The sequence below is a fragment of the Triticum aestivum genome, chromosome 2D, assembly GCF_018294505.1.
Source record: "Triticum aestivum cultivar Chinese Spring chromosome 2D, IWGSC CS RefSeq v2.1, whole genome shotgun sequence".
Classification (NCBI taxonomy): Eukaryota; Viridiplantae; Streptophyta; class Magnoliopsida; order Poales; family Poaceae; genus Triticum; species Triticum aestivum.
Genome location: NC_057799.1, coordinates 486277161 through 486294570, shown reverse-complemented (window position 1 = coordinate 486294570; position 17410 = coordinate 486277161). Strand labels below are relative to the sequence as shown.

At 42.5% G+C, this 17410-nt stretch overlaps 1 protein-coding gene across 1 annotated transcript; it reads right to left on the bottom strand.

The window, feature by feature from the left end:
- Window positions 1-14903: 14903 nt before the first annotated feature.
- Window positions 14904-15651, bottom strand: LOC123049666 (protein GL2-INTERACTING REPRESSOR 1-like). Its single transcript, XM_044472558.1, has one exon. The coding sequence runs from the start codon at window positions 15502-15504 to the stop codon at window positions 15256-15258; it is 249 nt and encodes an 82-aa protein (XP_044328493.1). The 5' UTR covers window positions 15505-15651; the 3' UTR covers window positions 14904-15255.
- Window positions 15652-17410: the final 1759 nt, after the last annotated feature.

Genomic DNA, 17410 nt, shown 5'->3' with positions numbered 1-17410 from the left:
TGTTGGAGATGGCAAGAGTGCTTTGTTCTGGGAGGATCTCTGGCATGACAATATCATGAAAACCAAATTTCCACACTTATTCACCTTTGTTATCAACCCTCAGGAAAGTGTGCACCAAACATTGAATACATTGAGGATATGTTTCACCTGCCTTTGTCCACACAAGCTCATGAGGAATTCCTTCACATGGAAGCCATTTGTCTAGCAGTCAAAAGCTCAGAATTCATAGACCTGCATGACACTTGGAGCTACATTTGGGGCAATGAATTCTATTCTTCTACTAAAGCTTATAGGGCTTTGATTGGATTCAAACAAGTACCCCAACATTTCATCTAGCTTTGGAAAAGTTCTTGCCAGCCCAAACACAAAGTCTTTTTCTAGATGCTACTTCATGACAGATTGAACACAAGGAATTTACTCAGGAGAAAGACATTTGTTTTGGAATATTATAACTGTGCCACCCTCGATTGCCAATAGGAGGAAACTCTCTTTCATTTATTCTGGGGCTGCCCTTTTGCTAAGCAATGCTGGAACTTCATCTGCCCAACTAGAACACCAAACTTATCAGTGCTTGAAGCCTTTCAAGATCTCAAAGAGAAGTTGCAGGTACCCTTCTTCATGGATATCATTATTTTGGGCTCATGGGCTATCTGGATCACACGCAACAACAAGATTTTTTAGCACATTCAACCCTCCTTCCAATGATGGAAAGCTATCTACTTTGAAGAGCTCAAGTGGCTGAAGTACAGAATCAAGAAAAAGCAGGAAGCATCTTTCTTAGTGTGGCTGGATAACATCTTGTAATCTCTTGTTTTTGTAATCTAGTTTAGTTTAGTTTCCTTTCTTTTCTGTCTTGTTTTCTGTTCTTCTTCTTTCTTTGTTGGGCTTACCTCAAGCCTACTAGGATCTTTTAGACCTTGGTACTCTGGCTCTTTACTTTAATAAAAGTTGTAGTGGGGTTTTACCCTACTGTTTATAGTCAAAAAAAGCAATAGTCTAGTTTTGACATGAGACTTAAATACTCAAGCATATCAACAAGCAACCATGTCTTTCAAAATATCAATGCTAAAATAAGTTATCCCTAGTCCATCATGCTCAATCATTGATCCATTCATGAAACACGCTCGCATATTAGCTACACCCAATGCTCAAGTACGATCATAGTGCCTCCTAGTTGTTGCTTTATAAGAGAAGATGGAGACTCAAATTAAAAATAAAAATTGCATAAAGTAAAAGAAAGGCCCTTCGCAGAGGGAAGTAGGGATTTGTAGAGGTGCCAGAGCTCAAAGCGAAAAATATAGAGATAAAAACATTTTGAGAGGCATACTTTTCCCACCAACGAAAACGACCTAGAGCTCCCAACACTTTCTATGCTAGATATATCATAGGCGGTTCCCAAACAAAAAATAAAGTTTATTCCTTTTTCCACCATACTTTCACTCTCCATGGCTAGCCGAATCCACGGTTGCCCTCCATACCAACACTTTTCAAGGAATTTATTATTTGACAACATAAAGTAAATTCATTTTTCATTTCGGGACTGGGCATCCCTAATACCTTTGCCTTACTCTCATGCAATGACAAGTGAATAAACACTCATCGTGAGAATAACACATCTAGCATGGAAAATATTAGCCACCCCTCACCGCCTCGCGAGCGGTACGAGCACACAAAAGAGAAATTTATTTTGAAAATTAGAGATGGCACATTAAAATTTGCATAGAGCGGCAAAAGAATACCGCATATAGGTAGGTATAGTGGACTCATGTGGCAAAACTGGTTTAAAGGATTTTGGATGCACAAGTAGTGATCATACTTAGTGCAAAATGAAGGCTAGCAAAAGTTGAGAAGCGGCCAACCAAGAAACAAATAATCTCATAAGCGAGCATTAAGCATAATTAACACCGAATAATGCACCACAAGTAGGATATAATTTCATTGCATGACTATTGACTTTCGTGCTTGCATAGGGAATCACAAACCTTAACACCAATATTCTTACTAAAGCATAATTAGTCATCAACATGACTCACATATCACATCATCATATCTCACAACTATTATAAGGAATCAAGTTTATTTTGTCCAATGATCTTCATGAAAGTTTTTATTATATCCTTCTTGGATATCTATCACTTTGAAACTAATTTTCATGTGTTGCTTTTAATAAGCTCAAACAAATATAAGTGAAGATCATGAGCATAATATTTCTTTCTCTCAAATTAATTTAAGTGAAGCAAGAGAGATTTTTAAAAAAAATTACTAACTCTCAAACAAATCTAAGTGAAGCAAGAGAGCATTTCTTCAAAAAATAACAAAGCACACCATGCTCAAAAAGATATAAGTGAAGCACTAGAGCAATTCCATAGCTCATAAAAATTTAAGTGAAGCATAAAGAGCAATTCTAACAAGTCATAGCATAATTTTGGCTCTCTCAAATAGGTTTGTCCAGCAAGGATTCATGACTTAGAACACAAAGCAAAACAAGCAAAGACTCAAATCATACAGGACGCTCCAAGCAAAACTCATAGTATGTGACGAATAAAAATATAACCTTGAGTAAAATACCGATGGTCGTTAGAAGAAAGAGCGGATGCCACTCGGGGCATCCCCAAGCTTAGTTGCTTGCTTCTCTTTGGATAATAGCTTGGGATGCCGTGGGCATCCCCAAGCTTAGGCTCTTCTTACTCCTTATTCCTGCATCCATCGTAACATCACCCAAAACTTGAAAACTTCAATCAGACAAAACTCAACAAAACCTTCGTGAGATTCGTTAGTATAAGAAAGCAAATCACTACTATAAGTACTGTAGAAAACCAATTCATATTTTATTCTTGCATTATATCTACTGTATTCCAACTTTTCTATGGCAAAAACTCATCAAAGGAAACCATAGAATCATCAAAACAAGCACACAACGCAAGGAAAACAGAATCTGTCAAAAACAGAATAGTCTGTGGAAATCTGAAAACTTTGAATACTTATTTAACTCCAAAAATTCTGAAAAATTAGGACGACCTGGGTTGTATGTTAATCTTGTGTAAAAAATTCAGAGCAAAAACATGTTTCTGTGATTTTTGAAAATTATTTTCGTGAGCACATAAGTTTCTGTTTTTCATCAAGATCAAACAACTATCACCCAAGAAGATCCTAAAGGCTTTGCTTGGCATAAACACTAATTAAAACACACAAAAAACACAATCATAACAGTAGCATAATTGTGAAAACACTCAAGAAGAGAAATCAAAAGACAAAAATAAATTTTACTCATTGGGTTGCCTCCCAACAAGCGCTATTGTTTCACGCCCTTAGCTAGGCATAAAGCAAGGGTCTAAGTTTTGTCATCTTTGTTTCTAGATCCATAAGATGCCCTCATGATTGATTCATATGGTGGCCTAATTCTTGTTCTAGGGAAGTGTTCCATACCCTTCCTTAGTGGAAATTGAAATTTAATATTGCCTTCTTTCATATCAATCACGGCACCAATAGTATGTAAAAACGGTCTACCAAGAATAATTGGACAAGATGGATTGCAATCAATATCAAGAATGATGAAATCTATGGGCACATAATTCCTATTTGCAAGAATAAGAACATCATTAATTCTTCCCATAGGCTTTTTAATAGTAGAATCCACCAAGTGCAAATTTAAAGAGCATTCTTCAATATCGGTAAGACCAAGCACATCACATAAAGATTTCAGAATTGTAGAAACACTAACACCCAAGTCACATAAAGCAAAACACTCATAATTTTTAATCTTGACTTTGATAGTAGGTTCCCACTCATCATGTAATTTTCTAGGAATTGAAACTTCTAACTCCAACTTTTCTTCAAAAGCTTTCATCATAGCATCAACAATATGTTTAGTAAAAGCTTTATTTTGTTCATAGGCATGGGGTGAATTTATCATGGATTGCAACAAAGAGATACAATCATCAAAGAGCAACTATCATAATTAAAGTCTTTGTAATTCAAAAGAGTGGGCACATCACTAGTTAAAGTCTTGACCTCTTCAAACCCACTTTTATCAATTTTCTCAACAAGATTTTCACCCTCCGAATTATCGGGACGCCTTCTAGCTAAAGTTGACTCTTCTCTAGTCCCTTTATCATCAATTTTAATTTTACTAAACAAGGAATCAATAGAAGAAACACCAATCATTTTAAGATCTTTATCACTTTTATCTTCTAATGAAATTGGTTTAGCGGCCATCTATTATATAATTAAAACAAGAGTAAAACAAGCCATGACGTTCGTCCACACAGATTAAATTATCTTGACCACTAATTTTATAGATTAAGGGTTGAGATTTCTAGATGTAAACGTTACACACAAATATTGTTACGTACAAACAATTGAACACGTCATGTACAAATAGTCATATTTTCCTCTATGCAGTAGTATTGGGGCGCATAAAACAAACCGGAACCAGCAGACGTGTTTGTATCAAACACGACAGCCTATCAAACCTTGGTGGCAAATGTTTAGTCTGGCTTTGAATACAATTTTCGATAGAAGGCAGACCGAAAAGGAAAAATTGAAAAAGCAGCGTGATGCTGTGTTGGGCCACAAACAGCTTGACTTGGGCCGTCTGCATAGCTATGCATTCGTGTTTTTTTTTGTAAAAACCTTAGATGCGCTCACTGTTTCTTTTTCTCTTTTTTTTCTAATACGCTTGGACATCTGAGTGCAAATGATGTTACAAAAATGTAAATAAATAATTCTACAAAAGGTAATTAAGCCATTCAATTTAAATGGGCTGTAATAAGATCAAATAATAGTTACTCCCTCCATAAACTAATATAAGAGTGTTTAGAATACTAAAGTAGTGATCTAAACACTCTTATATTAATTTACAGAGGGAGTATTAAATTCATAATAGCCGAGCAATCCAGTTGCCAAAAAAAATAGCCCGAACCGTACACAAGCAAAGACATACTCTATTTGCAGGCATGTGATGATGTCATTGCTTAGGTCAGCATGCACCAAATTGGATTGCTTTGTGCCTGCTCCACCGTTGGGCGCGTAGCACAACAAATTTGGTTAGCTATGTTGTCAGGTGAGCGACTTTAGTACAAATAGTGTTGAACATAAAAAGCATGGACAATTAACAGATACAGTACTACTTTAGTAGAGGTAAGCAAGAATTTAGTACGAATTTAGTAAGAATTTAGTACAAATAGTGTTGCACATAAAAAACATGGACAATTAACACATACAGTACGAATAGTATTACTTTTGGTAGTGGCATACTAGACCTGCGCGTTGCCCGGGACAGACTTCAAAAATTACAGAAATTGTCAAGCCTAAGTATGACCCGGCTTGAGACATGCAAGTACTAACTTTTACCTACTAATTTTGTTGCTGTTAGAATATTAGAATACAATATTAAGACTATTAATATATATTGTTGTATTGAGAGTCCGATTTTACCCAAACCATTGAGCTTTCCGATTGGGCCGGGTAGGCTGCCATGCCATGCCAAGATTTACTCCTTCCAATAACCTAATAAACTTAATGTAACATTTTCATGAAACACGAGAATCTCTTTTTTTTAGTTGAAAGAAGCTCTTTTCTGGGAAGTACACGTTAACTACAATCTTTTCTTACATATAATGCAGAATTGCTAACAAAGGGAAGAATAAGACCAGATAACAATTACAAACGTATTTAATGGCATTATGGAAATCCCAAATTCTAATGCAATAGATATTTCGAAATGCACAAGAGTAGAAATCTAGCCACGCAAATGCGCGGGTGACACTGCTAGTTTGATTTACTAGAGTAGTTTGTGCATCGGATATTTTTCCTAGCAAACTTTCAGCAAAAGCATACTTAGATTGGAGATTGCAAACCTCTTTACTAATATCATCAGGTTGCTTTGTTATAGCATCCAACACAACGGAGTGTTCCTTAAGTTCTTCACTAAAATACTTATTATGCTCAAATTGTGTAGTCATATATTCCTTAGTAATTTTCTCAATTTCAAGCAAAATATTGGGGTAAGGAACATCGTAATATTTTCTTTGAGGCATCATGACTATGCAAACAAGAACGCACACAAAAATAGATCCGGCAAGAAAACGGCGAACGAAAAAGAGGGCGAATAAAATGACAAATTTTTCTAAAGTGGGGGAGAGAAAAATGAGAGGCAAATGACAAATAATGTAATTGCGAGGAGATGAGATTTGTGATTAGGAACGTGGTAGATGTAGATGATGTCTCCCTGGCAACGGCGCCAGAAATTCCTTTTGATGTTGGCTTGAACTACGTCGGTATTTCCCCAAAGAGGAAGGGATGATGCAGCACATCAACGGTAGGTATTTCCCTCAGTTGATGAGACCGAGATTATCGAACCAGTAGGAGAATCACAATACTACGTGAACGGCACCTGCACACAAATAACAAATACTCGCAACCCGACGTGTTAAAGGGGTTGTCAATCCCTTTCGGGCAACGGCGCCAGAGATAGGCAAACAGACGTGAGGGAGTTGTAAATATTGATAGATCGAACGCCAAATAAAATAAAATGCAACAAGGTATTTTGTATTTTTGGTTTAACAGATCTGAAAATAAAAGTAAAGGAAAATAGATCGCAAAGGCAAATATAATAAAGAAGAGACCCGGGGCCGTAGGTTTCACTAGTTGCTTCTCTCGAGAAAAATAGTAAATGGTGGGTGAACAAATTACTGTTGGGCAATTGATAGAACTTCAAATAATCATGACGATATCCAGGCAATGATCATTATATAGGCGTCACGTCCAAGATTAGTAGACCGACTCCTGCCTGCATCTACTACTATTACTCCATACATCGACCGCTATCCAGCATGCATCTAGTGTATTAAGTTCATGGAAAAACGGAGTAATGCAATAAGAACTATGACATGATGTAGACAAGATCTATTTATGTGGAAATAGACCCCATCGTTTTATCCTTAATAGCAACAATACATACGTGTCGGTTCCCATTCTGTCACTGGGATCAAGCACCATAAGATCAAACCCACTACAAAGCACCTCTTCCCATTTCAAGATAAATAGATCAAGTTGGCCAAACAAAACCCAAATACCGGAGAAGAAATACGAGGCTATAAGCAATCATGCATATAAGAGATCAAAGAAGACTCAAATAACTTTCATGGATAAAAAGATAGATCTGATCATAAACTCAAAGTTCATCGGATCCCAACAAACACACCGCAAAAAGAGTTACATCATATGGATCTCCAAGAGACCATTGTATTGAGAATCAAACGAGAGAGATGAAGCCATCTAGTTACTAACTATGAACCCGTAGGTCTACAAAGAACTACTCACGCATCATCGGAGAGGCACCAATGGACATGATGCACCCCTCCGTGATGGTGTCTAGATTGGATCTCGTGGTTCTGGACTCTGCGGCGGCTGGAATTGATTTTCGTCGACTCCCCTAGAGTTTCTGGAATATTAGGGTATTTATAGAGCAAAGAGGCGGTTCAGGGGGCACCCGAGGTGGGCACAACCCATCTGGGCGCGCCTGGGCCCCCAGGCACGCCCTGGTGTGTTGTGCTCCCCTCGGAGCACCCCCCCCAGGTGCTTCTCCAGCCCACTGGATGTCTTCTGGTCCAAAAAAATCCACAAAAAGTCTCGCTGTGTTTGGACTCCGTTTGGTATGGATTTCCTGCGATGTAAAAAACATGCATAAAACAGCAACTGGCACTTGGCACTATGTCAATAGGTTAGTACCAAAAAATAATATAAAATGACTATAAAATGATTGTAAAACATCCAAAAATGATAATATAACAGCATGGAACAATAAAAAATTATAGATACGTTGGAGACGTATCCACGCGTCGCTGATAGACACCGAGAAAGCTACGTAGAGCCGCTCCTCGTCTTGCCAGGCAATCTGAAGCCCCTAGATCACCGACGCCTCCTCCTTTGACAAATCTGCCAAGATCTTGTCCCAGTTGATGTCGTCATTGGCAGACTCTTCCTTAACGATAGAGGGCGTTGTGGAGGAGAAGGGTCCGATGACATATGCCGGCGAGGTGCATTGCCCAAGGTGCACGCATCGGGGATGTGTCCTTGTGTCCCCATAGATTGGAGCTCGGGCTCCTACTTTTGCTGGATCAATTGTCGCGGTGGCGCGGCGACACCTCCGAGTGGTACCCGCCGAGGTACCACATCATGCGGTTGCGGAGGCCCTCCTCTGGTGTCATCTTCTTCTTGACCGTTATCGCGGGGCGGCGGTAGAAGTAGTGGGACAACAGTTAGGGTTGGGAGGGGAGGAGAGTGAGGGTGTGAGAGTGGGTTTGATCTATGTGGAGGGGGAAGGGTTGTCAGGCCGATGTGGCAGACATCCGAACACCCCTAGTCCTCCCCTCGATTTGGGGCTGCAATGAGGGATTTCCCCATCCGCGCGTGTCTGACCCAATATAAGCGTCCACATTGGACGCCTACAAGTGTCCAGACCATCCGATCCGCAAATGTAAGGGCAGAATAGGCTTTAGTGTTGGAGATGTCCTAACTAGGAGCGCGAGATCACTTTTGGTGGATACGCGAGAGCGTGCCATGTGTCACTTTTCTGGTGGGGACTGTGTTGCATGTGTGTGACTTGAGGAATTGCAAGTGAACTGCGCTGGGAGGCACATATACATTACCGCGGCGAGTATTAATTTTTTGTCGTTTGGAGTATAAATTGTGTTAGAATTTTTTTCGTCGAAACCTATCTGCATCGGTTCTAGTTTTAAAAAATCAACACGAAGATGCAACAGTGAAAGTTGTTCATAATTTGAAGGACATTTCTCTTGAAAAAACGTGCGTACAACGTCCTTCCTCACTTGTACATTTGTAGTGACAACAGGAGTTTAGGGCCTTCACTAGGATTACCCCTTAGCTGGCGAGTTCCTAAATCACATATAACTAAGTCTTTGTGTAATATACACACATAGTTTTATTTTACAGTAATGCATATCTTCTTCTCCTTTTCTACCGCAGGAGCTTTTCATCTTCTTCTTTTTTGAGTAAAATGCATTGTAAGTTCTAAAACTATTGGAGGTGTGTCAGTTTAGTCATATAACTTCGAAAGTGCAGAACTACTGAAGGTGTGTTAGTTTAGTCCTCTAACTTTGAAACTGTAATTATAGGTCCTAAACTACTGGAGGTGTATCAGTTTACTCCTATAACTTTGAAACTGCAAGCCATCAATGGCATGATGGCTTGAGCTCCAGCGAGGAGAGTAGACCGGTCATCTCAGCAGAATGACACGTCGAACAACGTCCAATTCCTACCCACTTGTGGCTGCTACTGGGGCCGCGTCGCTCTTGCGGACCTTTGCATCATCTTCACGGTTTCCGCGCACTACTCTGCATCATCTGACAGTAGCAACAATTCCCCACATGTGGCCATGCTCGTGCCCAAACAACAACCTGCACGACCAGCTCTACGGCAAGGGTGTCCGAGCAACGACAATGTCATGAGAGAGAGAGAGAGGGGAGGGATGGCTTCCTCCACCCCGATTCGCACGGGGTCTCCCTGCTGGCCTACAAGACACATAAGGGGTGTAGCACTTCCACGTGAGTATTCCAATTAGTAATCGTCCCAACGAAGAGTGGAGGAGAGTATTTATAAGTAGCGTTTCTGACACACATACACACACAAGTTGTCATAGTTCCTATGTGAAGTAACTGCTTGTAATCTGCAAACATTGTTACTGTCCCAAGAGGCAAATAAACCAAAGTAGTAAATATGATTAGTTTGCAGCAGCGGAAATAATAACACTTGAAATAAAGAGCATAAATAAAGCGGAGAGTAAGGCTGTTTTCCTGCAATAGAGAAGTTAGGTGCGGAGAGAATTCAGTTCATGGTATACATCAAGTGTGCCGGTGTGACGGTAATACAAGTTACCTTGTATCATAAAATTAGTGTTCGATATGTTTGTTCAGTAGGCGGATCACCCTAAGGTCATGGAACTCCTCCTCGCGAGACTACATTCCATTCTATGATCATGCTTCGCCGTTGCCACAGAGTGGTCGTCTCCACAATTAAGGCCTTTAGACCAGAACCAAGCATTAAGTTAATTGGATCATCGTTATATCATATTGTCTTCGATCCTCATAGATATTTCCATCTGTCACGTCAGAGGTCGCGGATTTCCTAAACAATATGTGTTACCTACGTAGGTCTTGAGATCATGTTGCCTGAAGCTTTAAATTGGACAGCACGCATAGAGTTCACCACAGAATAACAACTTACTGGACAAATCATAAAACTTCAAACACGAATGACAACATATAGAATGGGCTCAAATGAAAAATTAAAATATACTCCAACATTTAAAAAATGTTCACAAAATTTTAAATATTTCTGGATTTCAAAAAATATTAATGAATGAAAAAAATTCATTGATAAGAAAATGGATAAAATAAAATTGAACTACAAAAAAGAATAGAAAAGAAAAGTAAAAATTGATTTTTTTAGGAAAACCAACAGACGATCAGAGAAAACACAAAAAAAAAAGAAAAAAGAATCGATCGAAGAAGGTTCTAGAACCTTGCTAAAAACGGTGGGAAAAGAAAAGAAAGAAGCTGGGTCGGCCCATAAAACGCCTTAGGGGTGCGCGTTTGGTGAAGCGACGGGTTACGCGCTAAACGAGTCTCAACTACCACATGCCCAACGTTTTCAGCTCTATTAGCCCATGGAAGACATGCGATGTTAAAAAAATCATTTGAATGATATTTAGAAAAAAATCATTTAAAAATTTCGATATATTTTAGGGACATGTCATTGTTTAGAACAGTTGCAAATACATTTCATCTAATCACGCCTTTTTTTGTTATTTTATTCATTCTTAAATAAATTTCAGACACATTTCATAGAAATCACAGAAAACTTTAAATTATTTTAGTCGTATTCCAATCAAATTAAAATATTTTTCATATAGGTAGCACATGTTTCATGTTTTCAAAACGACGTGAATAAATGTTAGGTACCCATATGAATTTTTTATTGAAATATGACTGAAACAATTGAAATATCGGGTGCATCTATGAAAAATGACTGAATATGACTAATCAAATAAAGGTTGTGTGAAATCTAGGTGTAATGTTCCTTGAAATTGATTGAAATGTGAATAAAATAATTGAATTTTGTGTTTTTTTACTAAATATATTTGTATTTCATTAAGAAAATGAAATAATACATAAATAATTCAAATTCCGGATTAAAAATGACTTTCTTGAAATCTCATTGAAAATTTTCAAAACATTCGGACAATCTTACATATTTCTTAAAATCTACCGAACAAAGTGAATTTTTTTGAATAAAAATGACGAAAATGTTATACAAGACTCTTTTAAAACTTTTCCAAAAAATGTTTTTAAAACATTTCATTTCAGAGATAAAGACACTGATGTCAGTCATGGGATATAATCCAAAACACAGTAAAGAAGAGAAGGGAATCAAATATGACATGTGCCTTGGAATACTACATGTGGACGCCAGGTGATTGGCTCACCAGACTCCGTTAAGCAGTAGAGCCATTAAAAATGAGTTTGCTCCCCATACGGGGTAATTCAAAGTTAAATTCAAAAGAGCCCTACTACACAGACGATACCTTGAGGACCGATTTATGCATGACACATGTTTTTTTTTTGGAACGAAGGCTCGCGAAGAGCCCGGCTTTGAATTAACAAAGCCATCAACCGGCCAGGAGTTACAACAAACAACCAAATTACAGCGGTCAGAACGATACAATGGGGAACACTGGACTGAAACGCTGACTACAACCTCCACAAGCAGCTAATGAAAAGGAAATAAAGATTACAGTTGCAGAGGCCGAGCACTCCACACTAGGATCATATGTAGTAAAGCAGAGCAGGACATAGCCGACCTTCGAAGATGGCCATGCTCCAGGAACACCTAGAGAAGAAGGGGAACAACATCTTCCATCTCTATCACCGAAGAGGGACCCTACCCCCTCGCCATAGCTCGTAGGCGCCGCACCGTCGGGATTTCGAGAAGCTCACCCTAGAGCTAGAAGAATGCCGCCCTCACAACGAAAGGTGGACATAGTGCGGCCACTTCGATTTGGGATATCCCTAGCCGGCCGCTCCGCCGCGGTCCATGTCCAACTAGGTGGAGATAAGCTTCGTGGAATCGGACGCTGAGAAGGAGGCAGCTCAATCCCTCACCCGCAGCGCCTCCCGACCGCATCCCGCGTCCCTAACGGCGCCTCCAGCAAGGTCACGACGCGCAAGGCGCCGCCGCCGCCAAATCCGAGAGGATATAAGGTTTTCACCCGGGCAAGGTGGGTCGGGGTGGAAAACAGGGGACCTCGGCTGTGCCCCCATGGAGGAAAGCAGCGCCCTTGGGCGTTGCCGCCGCCGGACCGGCCGGACCGGCCAAGGTTTCCCCCGGTCCCCTAGCTGGCCACCAACACGCACCAACGCCGGGGCCAGAGAGGAAATCACTAGCCACCGCCGACGGCGAGAGAGAGGTGGCAGGGAGAGGGATTCGAACCTCCAGATCTGACGAAGAAACTTCGCGCCGCGGCCGGATTCCACCAACCACTCGCCGCCCGCGCGGCAAGGCACGCTGGCTAGCACCCCTGCGAACGCCGCCCACCGCCCGACGGCGCCGCCTCTCCGGTTGGGGCCGCCGCCCCAGGAACCGCAGGCCTCCGAAAGGGGATGGAGCGCCGAGATCCCCGCCGCCACCTTCACCGGCGCCCGCACGGGCTTCCCGGCGGCCGTCTCCGGTAGCGGCGAGGGGATGAAGAGAGAGGAGGGGGGTGGCGGCGGCCGCGGAACCCTAGTCGCCCCCGAGTCGCCCAGGGGGGCGACGCGAGGGCCGGGAGGGGGGGAGACGAGCCCACACTGATTTGTTGTCAAAGTATCTCACGACACATGTTGACAGCCGTCCATCACTCTGGTTGCATGGGTTTGTGCCATCAATCACGGCTTCGTTCAGTAATCGGCCGCCGACGTACCGTGTGCATAGTGATTTCGTACCCAAAAACACATGCTCCATAGTAAAAAGAAATAAAAACTCAAATATAAAAGAAACTAATAAGGTAATTGTTTGATGCCAATGTTTGGTAAGCCAACATTTGGCAAAACAGAAAGTTGCAATTATTTGGCATATTTTTAGAGATTGGTAAGAACCAATTGGCTGCCAATTTTTAGACTTGCCAACAATTTTCATGTCAAATATTGACATCAAACCAACTAGGCTGTAATATATATTTTGACATATACATGTTCAATATTTTATGTGTATGGCTATGTTTTGCGGTCAGATTCGAGTGAGTTCATTGCGGTTGGAGCAGGGAAGCTCATGCATGTCAAAAATGCATTGCAAGCTGAAGAGGAGGCGTGTTTAGCTGCAATCGAGGGAGCGGGTAAGGCCCTGTTTGGATTCTCGTTTTCCATATGAATACGCTTGTAAAATATACAGGTCTGCGGAGGTCGTTTTGGTTTCCAGTTGAAAATAGCTCTAGACCGATAAGTTACACCCGGATGTTAAATACACATGTATCGAATTACAACCATACCAAGCGCAGCCTAATGGTGTGTTGCCGGAATTCGACTCTTTGTCCCTGGTACAAGCTCTTAATTCTGGAGATTATGATATTGCAGAACTTGGAGTTCTGTTTCGTGACGCTAGAAGCAGCTGCATTCTTCGGTTTGATTCATTTGAATTTGTTTTCTGCCCGAGGGCTTGTAATTCCGTAGCGCACCCTTTAGCGGAGTCTGGCTATCATATGGCCGTGCCATTCACTGTTTGGTGGTCATATGCCAGATTTTGTACTATACTTGATTGCTAGCGATTTCGCTGCATCCGTTGGGTAATAGAGAGTTTTTTATGGTCCGAATAAATATACTTTATGCGTATGTAAAATTCATGAAAAACCAATATGTCGAAGGTAAACCCTGAGAAGAGAAAAGTCGTGGCCTCCCTCATGCTTATTAGTTGGACCTCTTGGAATGAACGAAACATAAGGGTTCTCATAAACAAGTCCACACCACCGCCGGTCATCTTTGCGAACATAAAAACGAAGCTAAAAGCCTAAAACTTGGGCAATTGAGGTGCGAAAGCACTTGAGAGAAATCATGCGGCACGAGTAACGGTTTTTTGCATTATGTTTTTCTTTTTGTTTTTTTGGCCTCCATCAAACTCCTCCTTATTTAGTGGATGAGATAAATCTTTTGCCTCCGTTTCAAAAAAATTATTAAACAAATTTTATGCTTAAAGGATTTGATTTTTTTAGCACTTGATTTTGTTTTTTCTATCAAGGACACACAAAAAAACTACTTTCCTGAAAATTACTCAGACATTAAGATTTTATTTTCTTTTTAGCTATTTTTGTGTGGATTAGTAGTGCCGAGTAGTGTTCATCCCGGGAGGCAATTTCACCCACCGTGTCCTGTTGGCATGGCCCTTTCCAATGGCACGGGAAGGACGCGAAGAAAAAGGCGGCAAAGGAGGACGGTGGATGTAAATGACCGCTTGATGACGAACTGGCGTGCGCGCTAAATAAGCCCCGATTCCTCCCCTCAACTGCTCCTAATTATTGCCCGTATTTATTCTGTATATCCGCTGCTACTCCATGCATCTACTATACTTGATGATCCCCAATTAAAACGGGCACAGGTTTTCCATGAGCGGCCGATTGCTCCATGCACCCATCCATCCATCACAATAACTCAGTCGATCCCCCGCCTCTTTACTTTGATCTTTTCCCGTCACCATCCGGGCTACGTTGCCATAGCTAGCTGGAGGTTGAATGGTCCGTCACGAACCCATCTTTATTCCTCAACGAAATTAAATTAAAGTAGGGAGTAGTCATGCAACCCAATTAAGAGATGAGCAAGAAGAGTCCCCGGCTACACGGTACATTGCAAACGACTTTCTTAATGAAATCTCATCTTATTCAAACCAAAATTAAGGAGCAGATTAAAACAGATATCAACCTTCACGGTGCAGAACACGTGCATACATCTAAAGGTTGTTGGAGAAGGACAGCCACTGCTAAGAGACAGTAAAAACGGAACCAATTGCACCAGGCTGTAAAAGATTGTGTTCTTGTCTTCTTGAGAGCTCTACTCGCATGGAATTTACCGTCGACGAAAAGGAAAAAAAAAAACAAGAATACAGGGTGCATCAGAATACACGAGTTAGAACATGGTGGAGATCGATGACGGGAGAAGCTAGCGATTGATCAGCAAGCAGCATGCAGCGACCAAGCGGCAGCATCTTGGCTGGCTAGCTCTTGCTGGGCTGCTGCCTGTTGGTGCTGGCGGCGTCGGCGACGGCGCCGTGGAGGAAGTGCAGCAGCACGGGGCTCTTGCACCGGGGGCACCGGGGCTGCTCCTCGGCCGCCCCCGACAGCATCACGTACATGAGGCACTGCGGGCACCCCACCACCACCATCGGCTTCGTCACCGCCGCGGCCTCCTCCTCCGTGTCCGACGACACGCACGAGCTCGTCGGAGACTCCACCGTGCTCGCCATGGATCACCTCCTGCACAGTGCCCGCCTGCTCCCTCGCTAGACTAAGAAGCTAGCGCAGCCCGTACTGATCGTGTTGCACTGCGCCTATATGCTCTTATGGGTGGATACTGTGCAGCGGTGAGCGCGCACAGGAGGAGAGGAGCTATGTTTGTGTTTCGGGAGAATGGCGCAACCTGCTATATATAGTGCTGTGCCCTGGGGAGGAAGGGGGACGGCATGGCCAGCACTTGAATGCAAGAACCACCCCTGTCTCGCTGGACCCGATTTACTTTTTCGTGTATTCCTACAAAGATCTTTTTTCTTTCGGACAAGATAATTCTTGTAGAGAGATTTTGTACAACGATCGCAAACCCTTCAGATAGAATCTGAGAATAAAACTTAGAATAAAAATATTTTTTGTAATCCAACAATCGATCTTGGTTAGGGTGATTAACCGAATGAATCCAAAAACTGTGCTGATACATTTAAATAAGTAAACATTTCATAATATGTTATTACAATGCTCTTGCGCCGGAGTCGTTGATCGGAGGGAGAACGACGACGCAAATCGTGTCGGCGATGGTGGCAAGGGCGGCACCGGGAACAAGGAAGGGGACACGATCGATGCTGGCCATGATCCTCTCGAGAATATGGCTACACAGAAACGAATGCACATTCAGAGGTAGGGGCCCAAATTCAAATGAGGTGATAAACGACATCACAAGCGACATGGAGTAATGGCGACTAGCCGGAGCAACATGCTTAGCTGTCAGCGAGCAGGAGACGCGCGAAGATGGTGTTCAAGCTATGGGCCGGCCCAAGCGGCAGCCTCGCCTACCCGCTCGGCTGGCTGGGCCGGAGTGGGCCAAAGTAAAGATGTATTACTTATATGTGTGACTGTGTGGTGTGAGAGGTAGGAAGGTAGGAACGGCTAGATGCCGGTGTATGTTGCGTGTGAGCTTCTCTCCCTGAGGAAGACGATCCCCTCCTCTCCCTGTAATCCTCCATTGTAGCTCGAGATTTGAAATCAATGGCGAATTCCGAACCCTAGCCTTCACCATCTGGTATCAGAGCCCCAAATCCTGGAGTTTTCCACCCACTCCCGCCACACTCGCTTAGCTGTTCGTCGTCGAGCGGAAGCCATGGACAAAATTCCGGCAGAAACTCGCGCGATCTACGAGCTCCTTCGCGCGGATTTCGACGCCGCCCTCGCCAAATCCTCGTCAGATCGCAACGAGGAGTTGGTCACCGCCTTCACCAAGTTGGACAGCAAGTTGGACCAGTTGTCAGGGTGCATCGACGACGTCAAGCTCGCCATCGGCGTCGACCTCAATGAACTTCACGGTGAGATTGGAGCCAGTTTGTCGCCTCCATCGGTTCCGGTGTCTCCGAGAGAGCCGCAGCCAGGGCCCCAACCAGCAGCAACCGGCGGGGGTTCGAGCGGAGTGGAGGGATTCAGGCCAGATCTAGAGCAGAGGAATTCGGGCCCAAGGTACGTCCCACTCCCAGCCAGAGGTGTACCATCAGAGGCAATTCAATCGAGGCAGTTGATCCCAGCCCCTGAAAATTTGCGTTCCTTGTTGCCTGATGCTCTGAATTTTGGTCCTCGAATGGAGTTACCGCGTTTTGATGGCTCTAATCCCAAGATGTGGCAATCACGCTGTGAAGATTACTTCAAACTGTGGGGTATTCCATCGAGTCAGTGGATATCGTTTGCTTCAGCTCAATTTGAAGGTCCTGCAGCACGTTGGCTTGAATCTGTTCAGCGTCGTGCCCCCAATGTCAATTGGTCTGAATTCTGTTCACTGTTGCAGTCTCGTTTTGGACGAAACAAACATCAGAACCTGGTTCGTCAGATGTTCCACATACGTCAGACTAGCTCTGTTGAGGATTATGTTGAGCGCTTCTCTGGATTGTATGATCAACT

Excerpts from the sequence above, each read along its gene's own strand:
- LOC123049666 (XM_044472558.1), bottom strand. The coding sequence starts at position 15,504 with ATGGCGAGCACGGTGGAGTCTCCGACGAGCTCGTGCGTGTCGTCGGAC.